This window comes from Neoarius graeffei, chromosome 23, assembly GCF_027579695.1.
Source record: "Neoarius graeffei isolate fNeoGra1 chromosome 23, fNeoGra1.pri, whole genome shotgun sequence".
In the NCBI taxonomy this organism is placed as follows: Eukaryota; Metazoa; Chordata; class Actinopteri; order Siluriformes; family Ariidae; genus Neoarius; species Neoarius graeffei.
Window position 1 is genome coordinate 51028283 of NC_083591.1, and position 26629 is coordinate 51054911.

Consider the following 26629-nt stretch of genomic DNA (forward strand, 5'->3'; position numbering starts at 1 on the left):
TCACACCTACGGTCAATTTAGAGTCACCAGTTAACCTAACCTGCATGTCTTTGGACTGTGGGGGAAACCGGAGCACCCGGAGGAAACCCACGCGGACACGGGGAGAACATGCAAACTCCACACAGAAAGGCCCTCGCCGGCCACGGGGCTCGAACCCAGGACCTTCTTGCTGTGAGGCGACAGCACTAACCACTACACCACCGTGCTGCCCGAGATCGGAATCACATTGATTATGTTTCTATTTCTTAGTTTTGACTACAGCAATGTCTACAAGATGTCAGTACTTCCATGTAAGTAGGAAAGCTCCGTTTTATTTCAGCATGGTTTTCTCCTCTGTAGTTTTACAGCTTTTCTAGATTTATTAACTAATTCAAAGAAGGTGTGCTTAATGTACAAAACAAACACCCCGTTATTTAATCTTTTGACCAGTACATGAGACCATTTGAGCAGAACCTGAGACATTATCTTGCGAGATCTACTTTCTCATGTCATAAGACCTTAAACTCAGTGATGCATGAATGAGCAGATGTTCTTACTAAGTGTCTGTTGTTTTTGGGAGTGAATTAAATTAAATTGTATATTAAATTGTGAGCTTGAAATAGCAAATTTAAGCATGAATAAAATAGTGAAATCTTACACATTTATTAAGATCCCGTAGCCACATTAAATTAAACCGCACAAGGTTTAGAACACTGTGTATAAGAAAAGCTTTAGTGCCCTATCCACCCTTACAAAAAAGAAGTGTGCTTCTAGTATACTTCTTTTAAACTAAAAATAAGAGCGTATGCTTTCAGTTTACTTTTTATTTACTTAGAGATATACTTAAAGTTATACATAAATATACCTGGCTTATACTGAAAAGTATATAGAAAAATCTAAGTATATTAAGCTTATTACTTAAACTTTTGATCAAGATATACTTAACAAAAGTGTAATAAAGTATTAAAATATTTGTGCCTTATGTTTAAGTGTACTCGCCCTGTAGTTGTGTTTATCCTTTTGATAGTAGCCTATAAATACTTCTTTTATTGCCATGTTTTTATACTTTGGCATTTAATACAGTGTTGCTTCAATTTTTAATTTTTAAAGAAAATGAATATGTTCTTAATCCTGAGTATCTGTTGTTATTTTGTGAATTCTTACCTTTATAACTTCATTGTACCTTAAGGTACAAAACACTTAAGTTGTCTACTGGTAGTGTGCATGAGGTAAGGGTTCGGGCTAGAAAACTAATAGTATACCTAGAAGGGGAATTGCAATAAACTTCAAAACTAAAAAGTGGACTAGATGTACAGTATATAACCAGTAACTAATAGTATATTTCCAATATGCTAAGTATACTTTTATAAACTAAAAAGTGGACTGGAAGTGTGTAACGAGTAAACCAATAGTATATTTCCAGTATACAAAGTATATTTTCGTAAAGTAAAAAGTGGACTGGAAGTATAAAACAAGTAAACTCATAGTATATTTCCAGTATATTATGAAGTACGCTTTTGTAAACTAAAGAGTGGACTACAAGTATAGAACTAGTAAACTATTAGTATATACATTTACTTGTGGTATACTTGCAGTACAAAAAAAAAAGTTGTATACTTAGAGTTTACTTCTCTTAGACTTAAAGTCTACTTTTTCTAAACTAAAAGTGGGCCGATTTAGCCCCAAGCAGTATTAGATTAGTTTACTTACAACTATACTGTAAGTACATTGATATCAGTATACTTGGAACACAAAAGTATACTTAAGGAAATATACTTTAACTTTACTTAAGTATACTTAATAAAATTAACTTGAAGTATACTTCTTTTTGATAAGGGGAACTTGAAACATTATCTTGTGTGATAAGGGGAACTTGAAACATTATCTTGCGTGATCTACTTTCTCATGTCATAAGACCTTAAACTCAGTGATGCATGAAATGAGCGGATGTTCTTACTACGTATATCTCTTTCTTGTGATTGAATTAAATTAAACTGTATATTAAATTGTGAGCTTGAAATAGCAAATTAAACATGAATAAAGTCGCGAGATCTTAAACATTGATTATGATCCTGTAGCCACGTTAAATTAAACCGCACGTGGTTTACGACACTGTGCACAAGAAAAGCTTTAGTGCCCTATCCAGGCCTCTCTGTGCATCCTGTATGTGGGGTTTCTCAAACTAGGGATATATATAATACAAATTATATAAACTAGGGATTGTTTGACTTACTTAATGTAAGAGCTAGTCAAGTGCTAGTAAGAGGATGGAAATTGGAAAATGACCAAATTAAGTTTAAAAAAGTATATATGGCAAAGCAGTCACCATGACTAAGTACAATACCAGTCAAAAGTTTGGACACACCTTCTAATTCAAAAGTTTTTTTCTTTATTTGTATTAATTAGACGACAAGTCACGTTTGAAAGTAATGATGGAAAGAAATGTACATTACTCACAGCTTCAGGGTCCCAGGTTTGAGCCTGAGGTCTGGTTACTGTCTGTTCATGTTCTCCTTCCTCTCAAAAACATGCCAGTTGGATGAATGAATAAATGATTAAATGAATGAATGAATAATCTACACTGAAACTGATTCAGCCAGTCTGTGCTAACAAATGTGTGTCTACTGTATAGAGGACCTGTGATCCATTAGTACCTGGTGTCTGTTCTTTTGCTACTGGTGATACTGGTCATCATCATCATCATCATCAGCAGCAGCAGCAGCATACAAAGAAAGAAATGCAGTAAGTGTCCATGGTGTGTCATTCGTTTTGCATTTTTGTGCAGCAGCAGGATCATGCCAGTTAACCATATTATCTTAAACAGACATGACAGAGGTGTTGGGAGAATCCATTCACTGGAGGTTTATGAACAAGAAATTCCACAATCCAAAACTCAACGTCCAAACAATACAGTGTTTCTGAAACCAGAGGACAAATCCAAAGTGTAGTCAGATAAATCAGCCAGGAGTCAAAACACTGTATACAGTTGTGGTCAGAGGTTTACATATAGTGACATAAATGTCATTGCAATATTTCCATCCATCCATCCATCCATCCATCCATCCATTATCTGTAGCCGCCTATCCTGTCCTAGATGGTCACAGGCAAGCTGGAGCCTATCCCAGCTGACTATGGGTGAGAGGTGGGGTACACCCTGGACAAGTCACCAGGTCATCGCAGGGCTGACACATAGGCAAACAACCATTCACACTCACATTCACACCTACGGTCAACTTAGAGCCACCAGTTAACCTAACCTACAGGTCTTTGGACTGTGGGGGAAACCAGAGCACCCGGAGAAAACCCAGGCGAACATGGGTGCTCCGGTTTCCCCCACAGTCCAAAGACATGCAGGTTAGGCTAATTGGTGGCTCTAAATTGACCGTAGGTGTGAATGTGAGTGTGAATGGTTGTCTGTGTCTCTGTGCCAGCACTGCGATGACCTGGCGACTTGTCCAGGGTGTACCCCGCCTCTCACCCATAGTCAGCTGGGATAGGCTCCAGCTTGCCCGCGACCCTGTACAGGATAAGCGGCTACAGATAATGGATGGATGTTTGATTAATATAATTGGGCAGGGGGTCGTCGGGACATTTGGCACTTTTTTAAAAATCAGTTATTATTTCATAAAGAGCCAAAATATCTCCTTTTGGTTACGCCAGATAAGATTAGAGTTACATTTCGGTGTAGCATTGCATTAATCAGCTGCATTAATAGTTATATCATATTCTTATATTAATTATTATTCATAAACATTTATTAAATATTATTGATGCTTTAACAAAGCAATTTCTTACATCCACAGTCTTCAGTATCAAAATATAATGAGCAGGACACGATCTACAGCATTATAAATATTCCTCCCAAGAAGAAAACTGTGAGTAAATTCCTTTAACTGAAGTCTATTCCTGTACAATCCAAGCTAAGAATCTAAGTATATAAACCCATTATAACCAGTTTACTCACTAATCTGCCGGGGACTGGTTTGATATTGAGACTCCGATTCATCTTTATTCGTGTCCTGTTCTAGGTGTCTCCAAATGATGTTGAAAATCAGACCATCTACAGCACCGTGGTTGTCTAGTAAGAGGTGTGTGATAAATATATATTCTTATGTCGGGTAAAAGTGCAAAGCTTTCACACAGCAACTGTATTTATTGTCTTTAGAGACTAACTTGCTGTTTGGCTGGAAGGAAACTGTGGCTGGTGCCTCAAGGATCATCACTGGGTCTCGTGTTCACATTCATCCCAAACAAACCCCATCAAGACAAAGACAACATGCTCCACACTCATACCACAGATTTACATCATAGTCACATGACTCTCAGGTCATTCAGAAAAGACCAGTTTCACTCTCAGAACATAAAGTACCTTATTGTAACTTTAGGCCTGCAATGGCTTGGGAACATACAGTGGTGCTTGAAAGTTTGTGAACCCTTTAGAATTTTCTATATTTCTGCATAAATATGACCTCAAACATCAGATTTTCACACAAGTCCTAAAAGTAGATCAAAAGAACCCAGTTAAATAAACGAGACAAAAATATTATACTTGGTCATTTATTTATTGAGGAAAATGATCCAATATTACATATCTGTGAGTGGTAAAAGTATGTGAACCTTTGCTTTCAGTATCTGGTGTGACCCCCTTGTGCAGCAATAACTGCAACTAAACGTTTCTGGTAGCTGTTGATCAGTCCTGCACACCAGCTTGGAGGAATTTTAGCCCATTCCTCCATACAGAACAGCTTCAACTCTGGGATGTTGGTGGGTTTCCTCACATGAACTGCTCACTTCAGGTCCTTCCACAACATTTCGATTGGATTAAGGTCAGGACTTTGAATTGGCCATTCCAAAACATGAACTTTATTCTTCTTTAACCATTCTTTGGTAGAATGACTTGTGTGCTTAGGGTCGTTGTCTGCTGCATGACCCACCTTCTTTTGAGATTCAGTTCATGGACAGATGTCCTGACATTTTCCTTTAGAATTCACTGGTATAATTCAGAATTTGTTGTTCCATCAATGATGGCAAGCCGTCCTGGCCCAGATGCAACAAGACAGGCCCAATCCATGATATTACCACCAGCATGTTTCACAGACAGGATAAGGTTCTTATGCTGGAATGCAGTGTTTTCCTTTCTCCAAACATAACGCTTCTCATTTAAAGAAAAATTCTATTTTGATCTCATCTGTCCACAAAACATTTTTCCAATAGCCTTCTGGCTTGTCCACGTGATCTTTAGCAAACTGCAGATGAGCAGCAATGTTCGTTTTCGAGAGCAGTGGCTTCTCCTTGCAACCCTGCCATGCACACCATTGTTGTTCAGTGTTCTCCTGATGGTGGACTCATGAACATTAACATTAGCCAATGTGAGAGAGGCCTTCAGTTGCTTAGAAGTTACTCTGGGGTACTTTGTGACCTCACTGATTATTACACGTCTTGCTCTTGGGGTGATCTTTGTTGGTCGACCACTCCTGGGGAGGTTAACAACGGTCTTAAATTTCCTCCATTTGTACACAATCTGTCTGACTGTGGATTGGTGGAGTCCAATCTCTTTAGAGATGGTTTTGTAACCTTTTCCAGCCTGATAAGCATCAACAACGCTTTTTCTGAGGTCCTCAGAAATCTCCTTTGTTCGTGCCATGATACACTTCCACAAACATATGTTGTGAAGATTAGACTTTGATAGATCCCTGTTCTTTAAATAAAACAGGGTGCCCACTCACACCTGATTGTCATCAGATAATGAGATGAGATTAACTGCTAATCCTAGAGGTTCACATACTTTTGCAACTCACAGATATGTAACATTGGATAATTTTCCATAATAAATGACCAAGTATAATATTTTTGTCTCATTTGTTTAACTGGGTTCTCTTTATCTACTTTTAGAACTTGTGTGAAAATCTGATGTTTAAGGTCATTTTTGTGAGAAATATAGAAAAATCTAAAGGGTTCACAAACTTTCAAGTACCACTGTACTACAAAGTATACTTTAGTAAAGTAAAAAGTGGGCTAGAAGTATAAAACAAGTAAACTCATGAAGTACACCTTTGTAAACTAATGAGTGGACTACAAGTATAGAACTAGTAAACTATTAGTATAAGTTTACTTGTGGTATACTTGCAGTACAAAATAAAAAAAAATACTAGTTGTATACTCAGAGTTTACTTCTCTTAGACTTAAAGTATACTTTTTAAAAACTAAAAAAGTGGGCCAATTTAGTCCCAAGCAGTATTAGATTAGTTTACTTACAACTATACTGTAAGTACATTGATATCTGTATACTTGGCACACAAAAGTATACTTAAGGAAATATATTTTTGTAGCAGTTCGTGTGGGTGGAGCACAGAAAGACTGCAGGCCAGAATTAAGTTCCACAAACTCTTTCTTTTAGTCTTTTCAGACGTTGTCGACTCTCTAGTCATGCACGCGCACACAAACACACCAGTCATCTGGTTGGGGAGACAGCCTTCCTTCCTCTGCTCTCTCTCTCCCCATATAGGGCGTGATCACTGGGGAAGACACACAAACACAGATTAACCAACATCAGGTGCAGTGATTCTGCCACTTACCTTCCCTGACTCCACCCTCCGGTCACAGACCGACGCTTGACCACGCCCCCGCTGCCACATACCCCCACCGCCTGACTCAGGCCAGGCAGCCATCCGGCCTGCAGCTGACTCCCCCCCCCGACGGGAGACGAAGTCCGCCACGACCATCTGCGACCCCGGCCTGTGGACCACCTTGAAATTAAAGGGCTGGAGTGCCAGATACCAACGGGTGATCCGCGCATTAGCATCCTTTATGCGGTGGAGCCACTGGAGGGGCGACCTAAGGACAGCCCTCAGGTGTTGTAGGTGCCGCGGCCAGTCATTACTATAAATAATGATGTTGTCTAGGTACTGTATGCAGCTGCATAGGTGGCGTGGGGGTGGAGGACCCTATCCATCAGTTGCTGGAACGTAGCGGGCACCCCAAACAGCCCAAAAGGAAGTGTGACAAACTGATGTAAGCCGAACGGTGTGGAAAAGGCCGTTTTTTCTCGGGATAATGGAGTCAAGGGGATCTGCCAATAACCCTTTGTCAAATCCAGTGTCGAGTAAAAACGAGCCGTGCCTAGTCGATTGAGCAACTCATCAATACAAGGCATTGGGTACACGTCGAATTTAGACACCGCGTTGACTTTTCTATAGTCTACACATACCGGACCGACCCATCGGTCTTGGGTACCAAGACCACCGGGCTGCTCCAGTCACTGTGAGACTCCTCAATGATGCCCATGTTGAGCATGGCCTCGAGTTCTTCCCGAACCACTTTTTTCTTGTGTTCAGGTAACCTGCGCACTACCACCCCCGGGGGCGTCTCAATGTGGTACTCTATGAGGTCGGTGCGGCTGGACAGGGGCGAGAATACGTCCGAAAACTTGGTCTGCAACTGGGCAACCTCCGTGAGTTGGGTCGGGCAGAGGTGGTCTCCAAAGGGGAACAGAGAGGTACGCAATGCCAATGTTCCCTTTTGAACCTCCGGCCCCAGCTCCGCCTTCTCCGGAACCACCGACACCAATGCCATGGGGACCTCCTCATTCCAGAGTTTGAGCAGATTGAGGTGGTAAACCTGTAGCGCCCCACCCCATTCCGTTCGCCTCACCTCATAGTCGACGTCCCCGACTTGCCGTGTGACCTCAAAGGGTCCTTGCCACTTGGCAATTAATTTGGAGCTTGATGTGGGCAACAGTACGAGAATTTTATCTCCCAGTGCGAACTCCCTAAGGCGCTTACCCCTGTCGAACAAGCGGGTTTGCCGTTCTTGGGCCTGCCGCAAATTCTCCTGGGTTAGGTGTGTGAGTGTGTGGAGTTTTGCGCGCAGGTTGATAACGTATTGAATTTGATTTTTACTGGGTGAAGGTCCCTCCTCCCAATTTTCTTGCAGCACATCTAGAATGCTGCGCGGCTTAGGCCCATATGACAATTCGAATGGGGAGAACCCCATGGAGGCTTGGGGGACATCTTGCACTGCAAACAACAAGGGTTCGAGCCATTTATCCCAATTACATGCGTCCTCACTTATGAATTTTTAAATTATATTCTTGAGAGTGCGATTGAACCGTTCAACTAAACCATCCATTTGTGGGTGATAAACGCTGGTGCGGATCGGTTTAATACCTAATAACCCATACAGTTCGTTCAGTGTACGTGACATAAATGAGGTGCCTTGGTCAGTCAGAATCTCTTTCGGGATTCCAACTCGGGAGATGATGCGGAAGAGCGCTTCCGCAATACTACGTGCTGAGATATTGCGAAGAGGCACTGCTTCCGGGTATCGCGTCGCATAGTCCACCAGAACTAAAATAAAGTGGCACCCTCGTGTTGACTGATCTAATGGCCCGACAAGATCCATCCCAATTCTTTCGAACGGGGTCTCAATTAATGGGAGAGGGCGCAAAGGCACTTTTGGAATGGCCGCTGGATTTATTAACTGCCATTCGCGGCACGCCGTACACCACCTACAGACATCGCCGCGAATCCCTGGCCAATAGAACCGGGCCATTACTCGGGCTAGTGTCTTATCCTGCCCTAAGTGTCCAGCCAGGGGTTAAATTGGGCCGGGGCTGTCCGGGGCTGAGCCCCGGCACATAAGCTCGGAGCGGATGGCATATGATCACGCACACATCAAAAGCAACAAACCCTTTTCACGATTTTCAGTTCTGAATAATTAAATATCGTTTTATTAATCAATAAACCCATGACTTTTATGAGATAGATCATAGTTTTCCTGATAACAAGACGACCTGTCAAAGCTATTTAGAACAGAACTTGCGATCAGAGATTCTGGTTTCTGGAACACTGCGTGGGTTGCCAATTCCGTTTTTTATAAGCGACTTTGGGGTTTCTTTTTTTGTGAGCTCGCTTTAAAAAAAAATCAGAAGTCGTGGTTTGCGGGTTTTTGGGCTTGTGTTTCAGCGTTGTGACTTGTTTATAATTTTCTCTGTACACCGTCTCCCCTTTTACCTGCATACGATCCTAATCCATCAGAGGTGCTTGAACGAACTGTCTGTGCATTTGGCGAGTTCAATTTCCATAGTCCCCAGTTATCGACAGAAATTAGCCAGGGGGAAGGGGGAGATGTCAGTTAAAGTTAGCTACTGAGATTGACCAAAAGTTGAGCCTAACGTTGCCTCAAGTTAGCTACCTTTGGCAAACATAAACAAAACACTCGTCTTGTGCTCTAGCCTTAATTAACTGTCGATACAGTCAATTTCACTTTTATACAAGAAGGTTAATAAATTGTTTTGTTGTCTTGGATTTTTAGAGGTCAGCAGCTAAAGGTTAAAAATGAGGAAAGCAAAGAGGAGGAAGCTTACAGATTTCTTCAAAAGGTGGGCAGCAAACAACATATCTGTTAAAATGTTAATTTAAAGTACTGTACTGGTAGCCTGGTTAGCGTGACAAGATTTAACATGATATTGCTCAACCTACCTCTGTAAAGTCAGCTAACAACTTATTAAAATGCACCAGAATTCAGCAAATAACATGTATGATAATAAAAAACTTCTGGGGGAGGACCCCCAGACCCCCCACTAATCATTTCCTTCAAACCAATGTACAACAACCTGTACAATCTGTTACATTGGCCAACCAATCTACATTCAAACTGCCATAATGTGTAGGGGGGCACTACAAGACACACATAGGCCTACAACACACAGATAAGGTGTATATCTCTGTGCAATATGATATGGTTATCAAATTAGAGGGTTATTTTCCAAAAAGTATATTGGGGCAGGGCGGCGGGGGCAGGGGCGGGTACGAGGCAGAGCCCCCCCACATAACCAATCCCAATTGAACCCCTGTGTCCAGCCATGGGATTAAAGTGAGCTGCCTGGAATACCAATTCCCGGCGGCTCTTTGGAATCAAAAGCTGCATAACTTGCTCTTTAGTCTGAGTGTCCTGCGTCACTCGGTATAACCTATCCTTCATAATAGAAAAATAGGGGAAGGATGGGGTGGTGTTTGGCTGGAGCATTTGACCATCGATTACTCTCACTTGGTCAAACACATGCTGCAGAGACTTGTCTCGCGATTAATCTAATGGAAAATCTGCCAGGGATTCCCCGAGGGAGGGAGGAAGAGCCTGCTGCTCCTCACTCTGACACGGAGATGACGTAGACCGCTCTGTGACAGCTGCTCCCGCCAAAGCGACACCGGGACCTCCCCCTGCTGAACTACGGCAGGACTCACTCTTCACTAGATGGCTCATTAACTCCCCGAATCCCGGCCAATCAGTCCCCAAAATTATCGAGTGGACGAGGCGAGGATTAACCGCTGCCTTTACTCTAAATTTTTCCCCTCGAAAGAGAATGTGGACCGACACTAAAGGGTAGCTGTGAACGTCCCCGTGCACACACAACACCTTCACCCCCTGTGCTCCCCCCAATGCCTTGTCTTGCACCAGGCTTTGGTGACTTGAGGTCTGATTACAGCCAGAGTCCACCAAAGCCTGATATGTATCCCCTTGGATAATCACCGGTATGCAATGCGCTCCGGTCCGATCGAGGGCGGCTCCTGGCGTGTCAGGGATCTGAACCATCGCGCCCACTTCCATTGCCGAGCACTGCTGTTGGAGGTGGCCCGGCTCCCCGCAGCGCCAGCAAACCAGCCCGGGCTTCCTCTCTGCACCGGCGCTCTGGGGCTCACTCACCTGGGGGGGGAAGAGACAGACACAGAAGGGAAAAACAGGAGGGCACCGCGGGTGCGACAGGCCGGCTGGGGTGGGGCCGGCCCCCGCCTCCGCGGTGGGGGAACGGGGCGAGGACAAGACACAGGAGGGGACGGGGGGAGAGAGAGAAGAGGGAAGAAGAGGATGTCCACTCTCCTGCCATCGGAACAGCCGCCAAATGGTCCTCTGCCAACTCGATGGCCTGATCCAGTGACGCCGGGTGGTGGCACTGGACCCACCCCATGGTTCCCTCTGGTAGGCGGGCGATGAACTGCTCCAGTACCACCTGATTGATGATCCCCTCGCCATCGCGGTTGTTGGCCCTCAACCACCACCAGCAGGCATCCCGGAGCTGCTGGCTAAACGCGAACGGCCAGCTGACTTCCTCCAGACGCAGAGCGCAGAAGCATGGAAGCGCTGATGCTGTTGTTCAGGGGTGCGCCTCACCCGCTGGAGGACGGCCCAGCAAAGGTCCGCGTAGACCAACCGGCGGTTGTCGGGGAGCTGTAGTGCGGCCAGCTGCGCCTCGCCCATTAGCAGGGGGAGGAGGCGCGCCATGCGCTGTTCCACCGGCCAGCCTGAGGCCTCTGCTGCCTGCTCAAAGAGCGTGAGGAAGGTCTCGGGGTTGTCATGCGGGCCCATCTTAGTGAGCGTGAGGGTAGAAGGGCCCGCGGTGGTGGAGGTGGTGGACCCCGCCGACGCAAGGAGGTGCCGGAACGCCTGTCGGTCTTCTTGCTGTGCCAGCACCAGGGCCTCGAACCGGTGCTCCTGCTCCTTTCGGAGGGTGACTAGTGCCTGGTGCTGGCTCTGCTGGGCCGTGGCGAGGGTGTGGACCAGGTCTGCGAAGGGGGAGGACTCCATGGGGCTGTTCTTTCCTGTGCTCGATCCCAGGTTTCGGCACCACTATAGCAGTTTGTGTGGGTGGAGCACAGAAAGACGTCAGGCCAGAATTAAGTTCCACAAACTCTTTATTTTAGTCTTTCCAGACGTTGTCAACTCTCTTGTCATGCACACACACACACCAGTCGTCTGGTTGGGGAGAGAGCTTCCTTCCTCTTCTCTCTCTCTCTCCTCATATAGGGCGTGGTCACTGGGGAAGACACACAAACACAAACATCAGGTGCAGTGATTCTGCCACTTACCTTCCCTGACTCCGCCCTCTGGTCACAGACCAACGTTTGACCACGCCCCAGCTGCCACAATTTTACTTCAGTATACTGAATGAAATGAACTTGAAATATACTTCTTTTTGATAAAGGCGGTGTTGTATGCATCAACAGTTTTTATTTTAACTCTTGCATTAGATTTACCAGTTCATTAATAATCAGCAGAAATGAGTATTCTGTGGACACATCATTTTTTTTTATATTTGCTTTTTTTCAAATGAAACTCTTTAAATGGATGTTAAATGTTGCATAAATACAGATTATACCACAACAGTGTTGAATTATCTGTTCTGATGAACCAACATGAAATAACTTCTCACAGATGATCCACAAGATTAACAAGGTGTTGCCAGGCAAAACAAACCTCACCCGGCAGCACTTATTTTATACCTATATGTTGATAATGGTAATATTTCTTAATCCTCAGCTGTCAGGTTATAGTCCGATGAAAACCCATGACCTTGAGTTTGACATTTCAGAGTCATTCAAGGTCAAAGGTCATGGTGCCAAATGAAAGGCCATATGGCACTTCCTATAAGTTGATAACAGTAAATATCTGTCTATCATCAACCGTTTTCAAGTTACAGCCCTCTGAAAATCCGTGATCTTGAGTTTGACCTTTCAATGTCACTCAAGGGCAAAGATCATGGTGCCAAATTAAAAGGCCATATGGGAGTTCCTATATGCTCATAATAGTAAACATTTGTCTATCGGCAATCGTGTGAGTTATAATGGAAAATAGTTTTTTTTACTGAAAGATTGACCTTTGCGGTGACCTTGACCTTCACCTTGACCTGATTACCCCCAAAATTTAATCAGGTAATCGACAGACGATTGCCCACCTAACCTGAAAATTTGAAGTTAATTGGTGCAACCGTCTAGACACGAGATTGTTAACAGACAGACACAAACAAACAAGGTCAAAGGTCATGGTGCCAAATGAAAGCCCATATATGACTACCTATATGTTAATGATAGAGAGATGTTTATTTCTAACCGTTTGAGTTATAATGGAAAATATGCAAATTTTAGCAGTGACCTTGACCCCCCCTGACATTTGACCCCCAACCGCTAAGAAAACTATGAGAGATACCCTGCCATGTAACATATCAGTGGAAGCAGAATTGTGAGAGGAACATTTTGGAATTGGTTTAAAGTAAATATGATGAATATGAAGGAATATATCATGAAAAAATTATTTTGACCTTTTTGGTGACCTTGACCAGATGACCCTCAAAATGTTGGAGGTTCTATTTGAGACCAATGCCCATCTATTCTGAAAGTTTCATGAAGACTGGTCCAGCTGTTTTTCCGGAATATCGTTAACTAAGAAACAAACCAACCCAGGGGCGTAGCTAGGATTTTTCAAGGGGGTGTCACACACTGGCAGCCTGAGCACATACCCCCAGGTTTGTAAATGAAAAAATACATTGAATACATTTGAGAAAATAATGCAGTCTTTGCATCATTCTTGCATCTCATGTTGCGAGCTGTCGGATAATGATTAGGCCAAATCAGCTTTATCCGGCAGTGCATGGATAGCGGCTTGACATCTTACCCTAGTCAACCGATGCAGCTTGACCATGCTTTCTAGTGCGATCGTGTTGCGCTTGCACAGAACTGGATTTTCACGCCCACACCACAGGAAGTCCATACAAGGTTATAGAAACCCTCATGTGGCTGAGGTGACAATCTAGTTTAAAAAGAAATGTTAAAAAATTACAGTGGGTGCTTTTCTGATATTCTTATGTGGCTATTGAAAAAAACATATGGTCTGACGGGGGGGGTCACGGGCACCCCAGGACCCCCCCAGCTACGCCCCTGAAACCCCACCAAAAACAATACCTTGCCCCCGGTGGACTCCGTCCCGGGTGAGGTAATAAGAAGACATTATGGATAAATAAGTTGTTTTGTTGTTGTTAAGTATTTTTAATGCTGTTGTTGACATTTCTGGCTGTTTTACTCTTCTAATGATAATTTCCTCAATTGCAACACATTCTTCAGATTCCTGCAGTAAAGAACCCTTGTGAGGACAGAAATAATATTATACATTGCTGATAGGAATGAGACATTAGTATACGCTTGCATTTTATGGTATTTTAAATCATTTTAGAATATGTTCAGTTTTTTATGCATGTCTTTTGAATGGTGTGTGTGATTAAAAACTAAACTTATACAGAGGACTTCCAGTAATATTATTGATTGTACTGTACATCTATCTATCAGCAACATGCAGTAGTTTTTTTGAGCCCATATAAGAGGACGTCAAATGAGTTCTCCAGACATGATGTAAAATGGCAATGAACTTATTTCTGGCTCTGACGATGTGGTGCAAACCTTCGCTTAGCGTTACATCTCATCTCATTATCTCTAGCCGCTTTATCCTGTTCTACAGGGTCGCAAGCAAGCTGGAGCCTATCCCAGCTGACTACGGGTGAGAGGCGGGGTACACCCTGGACAAGTCGCCAGGTCATCACAGGAGTGACACATAGACACAGACAACCATTCACACTCACATTCACACCTACGGTCAATTTAGAGTCACCAGTTAACCTAACCTGCATGTCTTTGGACTGTGGGGGAAACCGGAGCACCCGGAGGAAACCCACGCAGACACGGGGAGAACATGCAAACTCCACACAGAAAGGCCCTTGCCGGCCACGGGGCTCGAACCTGGACCTTCTTGCTGTGAGGCAACAGCGCTAACCACTACACCACCGTGCTGCCCCTTAGCGTTACATGAATTAATAAATCTAGAAAAGCTCTATTGTATATAAATTAAGGGAATTAAACAGACACTGTAATCCAGAGCAATGTACAACATACCCAGGGCCACCTGGGGTTACATGCCTTGCTCAAGGGCACTTCAGCCATTCCTGCTACTCCAGGGAACTAAACCAGCAACCTTTCAGTCCTAAAGCTACTTCTTTAACTGTTAGGCCATGGCTTTCCCGAAACCATGTTTCAACATTGTAAGGTATGAAATGATGTAAATCTGGCTTCTGGTAGGACTGGTACTGCTGATTCTTCTTCTGCTCAGCGTTATTTTCTTCCAGGCTTTTCAAAGACACCTTTAAATGGACAAACATCCTGAATGAATCATTGACTTTCATTTTCCACCAACAAACAAATCTCCTATAAATGTAAAGATGTCCACATAATTAGGTGCTGCTACCCATTAGTGTCCTCTTGTGAGAAAAGAAAACTAGAGAATTTGGGACATGATCTAGAATTGTAGTGTAACCAAAATTCAAGACATTAGATGCTACACAAGTAAAAGAAGTATACAGTATCTATACATACACAGGACTAAGGAGAAAAACGAGCAACACTTGTGAACAATGACTGAGCAGGATGAACAGTTCAGAAAAAAAAAAAACAACCCAAACACAACAGGGTGTGCTGTGAAAGGGACATAATCAACAAAAAGCATCCAAAAGATGATGGTTATAGGAACACAACACATCCTGAAATGTTTAAGTACACAGCAATTTGGGAAAAATGAATTATTATTTAAAGAGCATCCATCCATTATCTGTAGCCACTTATCTTGTGCAGGGTCGTAGGCAAGCTGGAGCCTATCCCAGCTGACTATGGGCAAGAGGTGGGGTACACCCTGGACAAGTCACCAGATCATCACAGGGCTGACACACAGAGACAAACAACCACTCACACGCAGTCAATTAAGAGCCACCAATTAGCCTAACCTGCATGTCTTTGGACTGCAGGGGAAACCAGAGAAAACCCACACGGACAACATGCAAACTCCACACAGAAAGGCCTCCGGCAGCTGCTGGGCTTGAACCCAGGACCTTCTTGCTGTGAGGCGACAGTGCTAAGCACTACACCACCATGCCATCCCTTATTTAAAGAGCATCTTGTATTTATTAAATGACACTAAAAGGAACAATAAAGTAATTAAAAAAGCACATCACCCAGACAAGTTAGTTCCTGTGATAGTATCACAGCTACAGTGGTGCTTGAAAGTTTGTGAACCTTTTAGAATTTTCTATATTTCTGCATAAATGACCAAAAACATCATCAGATTTTCACACAAATTGTAAAAGTAGATAAAGAGAACCCAGTTAAACAAAAGAGACAAAAATATTATACTTGGTCATTTATTTATTGAGGAAAATGATCCAATATTATATATCTGTGAGTAGCAAAAGTATGTGAACCTTTGCTTTCAGTATCTGGTGTGACCCCCTTGTGCAGCAATAACTGCAACTAAACGTTTCCGGTAACTGTTGATCAGTCCTGCACACCGGCTAGGAGGAATTTTAGCCCATTCCTCCGTACAGAACACTTTCAACTCTGGGATGTTGGTGGGTTTCCTCACATGAACTGCTCACTTCAGGTCCTTATACAACATTTCGATTGGATTAAGGTCAGGACTTTGACTTGGCCATTCCAAAGCATTAACTTTATTCTTCTTTAAACACTCTTTGGTAGAATGACATGTGCTTAGGGTTATTGACCCCCCCCTTGAGATTCACTTCATGGACGGATGTCCTGACATTTTCCTTTAGAATTCACTGGTATAATTCAGAATTCATTGTTCCATCAATGATGGTAAGCCGTCCTGGCCCAGATGCAGCAAAACAGGCCCAAACCATGATGCTACCACCACCATGTTTCACAGATGGGAGAAGGTTCTTATGCTGGAATGCAGTGTTTTTCCTTGTAACAGCAAGAGATATAACTTAGCTGCATATAACAGCTGTAACTTTGTTTTTCACCATCTTCTTCGTAATTTTCTCCGTAGATTCTTTTTGTCTTATTAACTTCAAGACAGGGCGGCACGGTGGTGTAGTGGTTAGTGCTATCGCCTCACAGCAAGAAGGTCCGGATTTGAGCCCCCGTGGCTGGCGAGGGCCTTTCTGTGTGGAGTTTGCATGTTCTCCCCGTGTCCACATGGGTTTCCTCCGGGTGCTCCGGTTTCCCCCACAGTCCAAAGACGTGCAGGTTAGGTTAACTGGTGACTCTAAATTGGCCATAGGTGTGAATGTGAGTGTGAATGGTTGTCTGTGTCTATGTGTCAGCCCTGTGATGACCTGGCGACTTGTCCAGGGTGTACCCCGCCTTTCGCCCGTAGTCAGCTGGGATAGGCTCCAGCTTGCCTGCAACCATGTAGAACAGGATAAAGCAGATAGAGATAATGAGATGAGATGAGAACTTCAAGACAGAAGTAGACAAGATGCTGGAGAGAGTGTGACTGCTGTATTTATAGCTCTTATAAAATACATTAACAGGAACTAACTTGTTTTGCTGCTGTAGACAGATAAAAAGATAAAACGAACGCTTCATGTTGTCGTTGATTATTTTCCCAAATCAGAACGCTCCCAAGTGTTTTATTGCTTACTTGATTGTGAGCCTGTGCAGGAAATCTACACATAAATGGTTGACGTTGTTGTACTCACCTTTCATATGGAATGTTTTATTGAGCTGTAGATGACCTTGTCATTTGGGGCATCTGAAGAGACCTGAAAATCATACTTAAAAAGAAAATATATTTCAATTCATGTATCTAAGCATTGTAATTGAATTTGGGTTAAAATGAAATGTACTGGTTTGGATTTATTGCTCAGCTGCTTGACTGGCACATGGTTCAGACCATGTTTTGTGCATCAGTAGTTCTTTATATTTAGTTCTTAGTGATGGATGGTGAGAGATAACGACTGTGCTGTAGGTGACGTCCGGCTCAGAAGCTGATGAGGCCTGGAGATAGCATACGAACACATGTTTACTTTGATGTGTACTGCTTTTCTGTATTTTGTTTAACTGGTAACACTTTACTATATAATCTCTACAGATACACATACAGTATATTGAAGCATGAAACCAAACTAATGGTTTTGAAATAATGAATAAATTCATTCCACTTATCATACGAGGAAATAATTAATATATTTACATGAACAGCCAGCTGAGTCATTAATAATAATAATAATAATAATTAAAGCCGCAAGCGGCCTCGACGGGCCCTCGCGCCAGCGGCCAAGGGGGGCGGGGGCATGCGTCCCCGCGAAATAACTTCCACAGCTTCTTCGGCAAGAGACATTACTCCCACAATGGCAACAAAGCACAGAATTGGACACATGGTAACAATAGGGTCTCGCACTGTACGGTGCTCGGGGGGCGCTATAGAGGCCCTGAGGCCCGCCTGGATCTGGGCTTCTGGTTCTCAGTAGCGGTGGCAGTCTAAGAAAAAGGAGCCAAATTTCGTGCATAGTCGACCATGGCAAGCGCCCCAATAAGGGTCTTGTAAAGAGTTTGCTTGCCAAGTTTGACAAATCAGAAGCTGCAATATCATTTTTGCCATAACCAGCACCCCCAGGGGCGAAAGTGCACAAAATTTGGCGTATATGTCAGGTGAGCTATGAAGAGTTTGTGTATGAAGTTTGATGACAATTGAGTAAATAGAAGATGAGATATAGATTTTTGAAGAATAAATTTTTTGGTTTTTCCCATGTCAGTAGGTGGCGCTATGCTGTACATGAGCGATTATGAGTTGGAAAAATAAGTGTGTACAACAGCAACGTACTATCACAAGGTAGTGGTGTGAAGGAAAAGCATTATGGAATTATTTACCAAAAACCCATTTTGGAGCAATTGCGTCGGCCAAAAACAGCGCCCCCCATGGACGAAAATTCCCGAAATGTGGTATACATGACATGGGAGGTAGTAAGAGGGTGGCCGTGAAGTTTGACCAAATTTGAGGAAAGATTGGATTTTTTTGCCCAAAAATAGCGCCCCCAGTGGCAAAATATCACAGAAATTGGGTAACATGTCAGAAGCCCAATGAGTGATTTGCGTGTGAAGTATGAGCAGTTTTGAGCAATCAGAAGATTTGTTATGAATTTTTAAGCATGTAAAATTTTGCAGCGAAAATTGATTGACGTATAACTTCCGAACGGTTGATCCTACGTGAAATGTATTTAGTAACTTTTGTCAGCCATGTCTGTAGATGATGTGTATCAATTTTGGTGACATTCCTATGAACGGTCTAGGAGGAGTTGCGCCGTCTTCGTGGCCATGCATTTCGCACAAAAGTGAAATTACCTCACTTCCTGTTGGGCGTGGCTAATGCATTGGCATTACATTTTTGTCCGGCTAAGTGAGATACATATGCGTACCAAATGGCATGCCACTACAACAAACTACATGGCACCCAGGCACCTTAATGCGGGAGGCCAAAATCACAGCGACTTAGGGGGCGCTATAGAGGCCCGGAGCCCCGGCCAAGTTTGGGCTTCTGGTTCTGAGTAGCGGTGGCAATTCTCGGAACTGGTGCCAAATTTCGTGCGTTTTCGCCCATGGCAAGCGCCCCGAAAATGGCCCAACAGCGGAGAAAAATAAAGAAGAAGAAGAAGACGGAAGAAGAAGAAGACGGAAGAAGAAGAAGAAGAAGACGGAAGAAGAATAATAATAGTGAACTCTTACAAGAACAATAGGGCCTTCGCCCATAGGGCTCGGGCCCTAATAAGGGATCAGGACACTTCGTCCAATGCCATTTCGTCCAATAGTTGAGATATTTTGTCCAATAGTTAATTTTATCAATAAAATAATTTTATAATTAAATAATTTTGCAATGGCGGCCCCCAACATGCGCAAGGAAGGAAATATTTGTCGAATATTTCTTGGATTTTACATGAGTACTATAGGTAGGAACCCATCGTTTTGACCACACTCGCTGAGAAAGGATTAAAGGATTAGCCTGTCAGTAATCACTAGGGTCATGTCACATCCATAGACTGTATAAAATCAAGATCAATGATTTCTCCGCAGCATTATTTAACATGATCAGTTGATGGCAGAATGGAAGGAGGCGCTTCTAATGGGGAACGCACAAACACACACACCCACGGCCCATGAACCCATGATTCAGTTTTCTGAAAGGATTAAAGGTTCGTTTTGTTTTAAATGTTTGCTTTGTTTGCTGAAAATGAACCAGATCACGGCCGACAAAAACTCGCCGTCCGACCTGCGGAAGCATATTGAGGAATATAAACGTTTTATTTCAAGAGAAAGCTTGCAAAAAATGTTGTCTGTGCTTTTAGAGCTAGCGATAATGTTGCAATAGCTATGCAGTCTGGTTAGTCAAATGACTTTCTATGGATTTGCCCGTCAAGTTGCCGTCACCTCGTCCACAGCTAACATTTACGCATAGCTAGTTAACGTGGGCACTGTTAGTTTGCATGTAAAAATGGAGTTACACTAAGATGAATAATGATAACTTATCTGAAGTCCTTTCAGAAATTTGTTTTAGCATAAATAAACAATGTAGAAATCTCTCTTTTCTAGTAGCATTAGCTACCCAATATGATTTCGAATTGGAAAAGAGTTTGCTAGCATGTCAGGTGGAGCTTCACTGACTAGCTAGCTTAACGTTAAACCACCATGATGGCGCAGCATGGGTTCATTTTGTGAATTCATATTTCTGTCTTTGGTCACAGCGTTAGGTTTTGTAAGCGTTGTGGCAATAATACAAAAATGCTCTGACAGAAAATGTACATTTAATACTGAAGTATTTTTAAAAGCAAGTACTTCAGTACTTTAACTTAAGTAAAAATTTGTCTGGACAACTTTCACTTGTATCGGAGCAGCATTTGACCAGTGGGATCTGTACTTTGACTTACAGTGGTGCTTGAAAGTTTGTGAACCCTTTAGAATTGTCTATATTTCTGCATAAATGACCTAAAACATCATCAGATTTTCACACAAGTCCTAAAAGTAGATAAAGAGAACCCAGTTAAACAAAGGAGACAAAAATATTATACTTGGTCATTTATTTATTGAGGAAAATGATCCAATATTACATATCTGTGAGTGGCAAAAGTATGTGAACCTGTAGGATTAGCATTTAATTTGAAGGTGAAATTAGAGTCAGGTGTTTGTCATCCCATTGATTGAAATCAGGTGTGAGTGGGTGCCCTGTTTTATTTAAAGAACAGAGATCTATCAAAGTCTGATCTTCACAACACGTTTGTGGAAGTGTATCATGGCACGAACAAAGGAGATTTCTGAGGACCTCAGAAAAACTGTAGTTGATGCTCATCAGGCTGTAAAAGGTTACAAAACCATCTCTAAAGAGATTGGACTCCACCAATCCACAATCAGACAGTTTGTGTGCAAATGGAGGAAATTCAAGACCCCAGGGTAACTTCCAAGCAACTGAAGGCCTCTCTCACATTGGTTAATGTTAATGTTCATGAGTCCACCATCAGGAGAACACTGAACAACAATGGTGTGGATGGCAGGGCTGCAAGGAGAAAGCCACTGCTCTCCAAAAAGAACATTGCTGCTTGTCTGCAGATTGCTAAAGATCACGTGGACAAGCCAGAAGGCTACAGGAAAAATGTTTTGTGGACGGATGAGACCAAAATAGAAGTTTTTGGTTTAAATGAGAAACATTATGTGTGGAGAAAGGAAAACATTACATTCCAGCATAAGAACCTTATCCCATCTGTGAAACATGGTGGTGGTAGTATCATGGTTTGGGCCTGTTTTGCTGCATCTGGGCCAGGACGGCTTGCCATCATTGATGGACCAATGAATTCTGAATTATACCAGTGAATTCTAAAGGAAAATGTCAGGACATCTGTCCATGAACTGGATCTCAAGAGAAGGTGGGTCATGCAGCAAAACAACAACCCTAAGCACACAAGTCATTCTACCAAAGAATGGTTAAAGAAGAATAAAGTTAATGTTTTGGAATGGCCAAGTCAAAGTCCTGACCGTAATCCAGTGGAAATGTTGTGGAAGGACCTGAAGCGAGCAGTTCATGTGAGGAAACCCACCAACATCCCAGAGTTGAAGCTGTTCTGTATGGAGGAACGGGCTAAAATTCCTCCAAGCCGGTGTACAGGACTGACCAACAGTTACCGGAAACGTTTAGTTGCAGTTATTGCTGCACAAGGGGGTCACACCAGATACCGAAAGTGAAGTTTCACATACTTTTGCCACTCACAGATATGTAATATTGGATCATTTTCCTCAATAAATAAATGACCAAGTATGATATTTTTGTCTCATTTGTTTAACTGGTTTCTTTATCTACTTTTAAGACTTGTGTGAAAATCTGACTATGTTTTAGGTCATATTTATACAGAAATATAGAAAATTCTAAAGGGTTCACAAACTTACAAGCACCATTGTATAAACATTTTTCTTTCATCAGCTTCTTTGTTTCTCTGTTGAAATAATTAAGGCACGCTGTGGTTTTCGTCTGCATAGAAAACTGAGCAAGAAGAGGAACTGCTCGAGTTTCTACAGACTCAGTAACACATTCACAGAGAAGCCAAACAGAAAAGAACCTCACTTTTTACAACATCAGAACAAATCGAACATGGGCTGCTTTTTCTTTTTTATTCTCATCATTTCCAGTAAGTACATTTCTCATACCCTGTTCTATCCTATTTATTATTCATGAGCAGAATAAAGCATTGACTCCATCAAAAACTAAGTAGCCGTCAGAACTATATTGTATTATCAAATATCTAATATTTTATTTGCATAGAGTAATATAGTGTTTTTCTGTTCTGTATGCAGGTGTTGCCAGTCAGGATTACAGGCATTTTAGTGTTAAAACTGGAGGATCTGTCACCATCCCGTGTCGTTATGACAGGAAATATATACAACATAAGAAATACTGGTGCTCTGGTAGAACATTCGAGTTCTGCACTATTGAGGCGTATGCAAATGAAACACAGGGGAAAGTGACAGTGATTGATCACCCAGCTGAGAGTCTCTTTACTGTGACTGTGAATAATCTCCAGACAGGAAACACTGGATGGTACTGGTGTGCTGTAGAGATATCTGGAGGGCCAGATGTTAAAGAATACCTTTATATCACAGTGAAATCAGGTATAAATTACAAATTGCAAATAATTTATGAATTCAGCAGATTAATCATCATGATAAAGATTAATCATACATAACTGACTATATACAGTATTTGTGCTCAGATCCTGATCTGTCTGTGATGAAGAGCAGAGTGAGTGCTGAGGAAGGAGGCAGCGTCACAGTCCAGTGTCTCTACAGCGCTGCGTATCGGAAGAAACAGAAGCAGTGGTGCAGATTCAAAGACAGGAGCTGCTACAACATGGGGACGACTCCCACATCCCAGAATTCAGCAGTGCAGATCAGGGATGATGGGAAACAATCCTTCAGTGTGCAGATGAGTGGACTGAAGAAGAGTGATGCTGGCTGGTACTGGTGCAGAGCAGGAGATCTACAGGTTCCTGTTCACATTGCAGTTAAGAATTCAACAGGTACACAAACTATTTAAGGAATTTCATGTCAAAGAAATATGAAATTATTACATCGCTCTTGTCTTTCTCACTGAGTATTAATATTAAACTAGTGGTCGACATGCTGCTATAAAATTCCCAGCTTCAACATTTTTAATTAAGATAAGTTAATTTAATTGTATTAAACACTATTTATAAGATAACCAGAACATCAAGGACATAGTAGCTCATCTGGCCTGCCATCAAAACAACCATGACAACCAAACCATCAAACAGAACTGAAATATGACGCCATGAGAGAGGACCAACCTCTAAGACAAATTGTTTACAACAGGAAAATCCACAAACAACCAAGTTTTATTTCTCGAGGGAAGATCTACCCAAAAAAAATATCGCTCAAAACCAGGCTTGTAGTACTGAGTCCGACTCGTGCCCGAATTTTAAGGACTTGTGACTTGACTTGGACTGATGACTCGGACTCGTGCATTAACTGCATTCGGACTTGTTAATTGGAAACGAGGATTCAGATTTTTTCTTTATATTTGTAACATGCCATAATAATTTGACATAAGATATTTATATCTAGGGCGGCACGGTGGTGTAGTGGTTAGCGCTGTCGCCTCACAGCAAGAAGGTCCTGGGTTCGAGCCCCGGGGCCGGCGAGGGCCTTTCTGTGTGGAGTTTGCATGTTCTCCCCGTGTCCGCGTGGGTTTCCTCCGGGTGCTCCGGTTTCCCCCACAGTCCAAAGACATGCAGGTTAGGTTAACTGGTGACTCTAAATTGACCGTGAGTGTGAATGGTTGTCTGTGTCTGTGTGTCAGCCCTGTGATGACCTGGCGACTTGTCCAGGGTGTACCCCGCCTTTCGCCCGTGGTCAGCTGGGATAGGCTCCAGCTTGCCTGCGACCCTGTAGAAGGATAAAGCGGCTAGAGATAATGAGATGAGATGAGATATTTATATCTACATTAATTTTTATACTGATTTTGTGCAAGAGAATGCACATTCACCTGTTCAAATGTCACAAACTAACGTTAATGGCACTAAAATGCCTGGAGAGAATGCCCCTAGGATTGTCCGCTTTGCTTATACAGACTTCTTGTTCAGTGGGAAAAAACGCACTGCTATGTGTTCCATACGTAGAAGAACTATCGAGGAGACGACGGGGACAACCTCGAACTTCAATCGTCATTTGGTAAGACTCCACCCAGAGAAGGAAGTGACATGCTATGTTCATTGCCCTGTTGATAGTGGGCGGGGCTTGCTTGCTGAGCGATGAACTAGCTAGTGTTAACCCTCTCTCATGTTATTTGCCCTGTTGATAATGGGCGGGGCTTGCTGAGCAATGAACAAGCTTTTTATCTGTAGCCTATTAACTAAAATGGGGTAGTCGAGCAGTAACATTAGTCCAACACAGTAGCAGAGACGATTTCACATAAAGGCAACAACAGCCACCGTCAAATGGCGCGGTTGGAGTCTTGTTCTTGGACTCGACTTGAAATTTTCTTTAATGACTTGGACTTGAACACTGGGGACTCAAGACTGGACTTGGACTCGAGGTTTAGTGACTCGACTACAACACTGATCAAAACTGAAATCGGATGAGAAATGAGAGAGGAGATACAATTCTATTGAGAGGCCTGGAAAATTTGTTAATTTGGCCTAATTACTAACTCGCTAGCAAAAAATCTGACAAAACAATGACCAAGTTTTGTGCGGAGTGATGAGTTCTTTCAAACAAAACAAACAATCAGAACAGAAATCTGTGGAAAATTGATGTAGAAGATACGATTTAACTGAATTGTGGAATACGGACGCCACGCCATGGCAACAGCTCATTGGATTTATGGACAGATGAGCTAATGACATCAGAATCAGCCACTGAAAAAACCTGTATCGGCCAACCACTACATTAAACCCAATTAAACCAGTGTGACAATTTTTTTACTTGGTCATGTTGGATGAGCATATTTATTTACATCGGAAAAAAACAACAATGGAAGAATTAATGACACTGTTCTGTTGTTCCAGTTTCTCCAAATGTGACCAAAAATACAAATCAAGAGAACAGCATTGCACTGTAAGTTCTGTCAGTTTAATCATATTTTCATTTTAAAATAAGAAATTTCACAATGCAGCTGTACATTTACATCTCAACATGTGCTGTATTTTTTAACCGTTATTCAAAGAACGTCTGCAAATCTACAGTGGTGCTTGAAAGTTTGTGAACCCTTTAGAATTTTCTATATTTCTGCATAAATATGACCTAAAACATCATCAGATTTTCACACAAGTCCTAAAAGTAGATAAAGAGAACCCAGTTAAACAAATGAGACAAAAATATTATACTTGGTCATTTATTTATTGAGGAAAATGATCCAATATTACATATCTGTGAGTGGCAAAAGTATGTGAACCTCTAGGATTAGCAGTTAATTTGAAGGTGAAATTAGAGTCAGGTGTTTTCAATCAATGGGATAACAATCAGGTGTGAGTGGGCACCCTGTTTTATTTAAAGAATAGGGATCTATCAAAGTCTGATCTTCACAACACATGTTTGTGGAAGTGTATTATGGCACGAACAAAGGAGATTTCTGAGGACCTGAGAAAAAGTGTTGTTGATACTCATCAGGCTGGAAAAGGTGACAAAACCATCTCGAAAGAGTTTGGACTCCACCAATCCACAGTCAGACAGATTGTGTACAAATGGAGGAAATTCAAGACCATTGTTACCCTCCCCAGGAGTGGTTGATCAACAAAGATCACTCCAAGAGCAAGGTTTGTAATAGTTGGCGAGGTCACAAAGGACCCCAGGGTAACTTCTAAGCAACTGAAGGCCTCTCTCACATTGGCTAATGTTAATGTTCGTGAGTCCACCATCAGGAGAACACAGAACAGCAATGGTGTGCATGGCAGGGTTGCAAGGAGAAAGCCACTGCTCTCCAAAAAGAACATTGCTGCTCATCTGCAGTTTGCTAAAGATCACGTGGACAAACCAGAAGGCTATTGGAAAATGTTTTGTGGACGGATGAGACCAAAATAGAACTTTTTGGTTTAAATGAGAAGCGTTATGTTTGGAGAAGGGAAAACACTGCATTCCAGCATAAGAACCTTATCCCATCTGTGAAACATGGTGGTGGTAGTATTATGGTCTGGGCTTGTTTTGCTGCATCTGGGCCAGGACGGCTTGCCATCATTGATGGAACAATGAATTCTGAATTATACCAGCAAATTCTAAAGGAAAATGTCAGGACATCTGTCCATGAACTGAATCTCAAGAGAAGGTGGGTCATGCAGCAAGACAATGACCCTAAGCACACAAGTTGTTCTACCAAAGAATGGTTAAAGAAGAATAAAGTGAATGTTTTGGAATGGCCAAGTCAAAGTCCTGACCTTAATCCAATTGAAATGTTGTGGAAGGACCTGAAGCGAGCAGTTCATGTGAGGAAACCTACCAACATCCCAGAGCTGAAGCTGTTCTGTATGGAGCAATGGGCTAAAATTCCTCCAAGC

The 26629-nt window shown here is 42.5% G+C and overlaps 1 protein-coding gene across 2 annotated transcripts in view; it reads left to right on the forward strand.

The window, feature by feature from the left end:
• LOC132871829 (polymeric immunoglobulin receptor-like) overlaps nucleotides 1–26629 on the forward strand; it is a 227064-nt gene that overhangs the window by 76859 nt on the left and 123576 nt on the right. For both annotated transcript variants that reach the window (XM_060906367.1, XM_060906366.1), the window contains exons 5-6: nucleotides 22835–23140; nucleotides 25148–25196. In XM_060906367.1, coding sequence (XP_060762350.1) covers nucleotides 22835–23140; nucleotides 25148–25196 — 355 coding nt within the window. The remainder of the gene's footprint in view (nucleotides 1–22834; nucleotides 23141–25147; nucleotides 25197–26629) is intronic.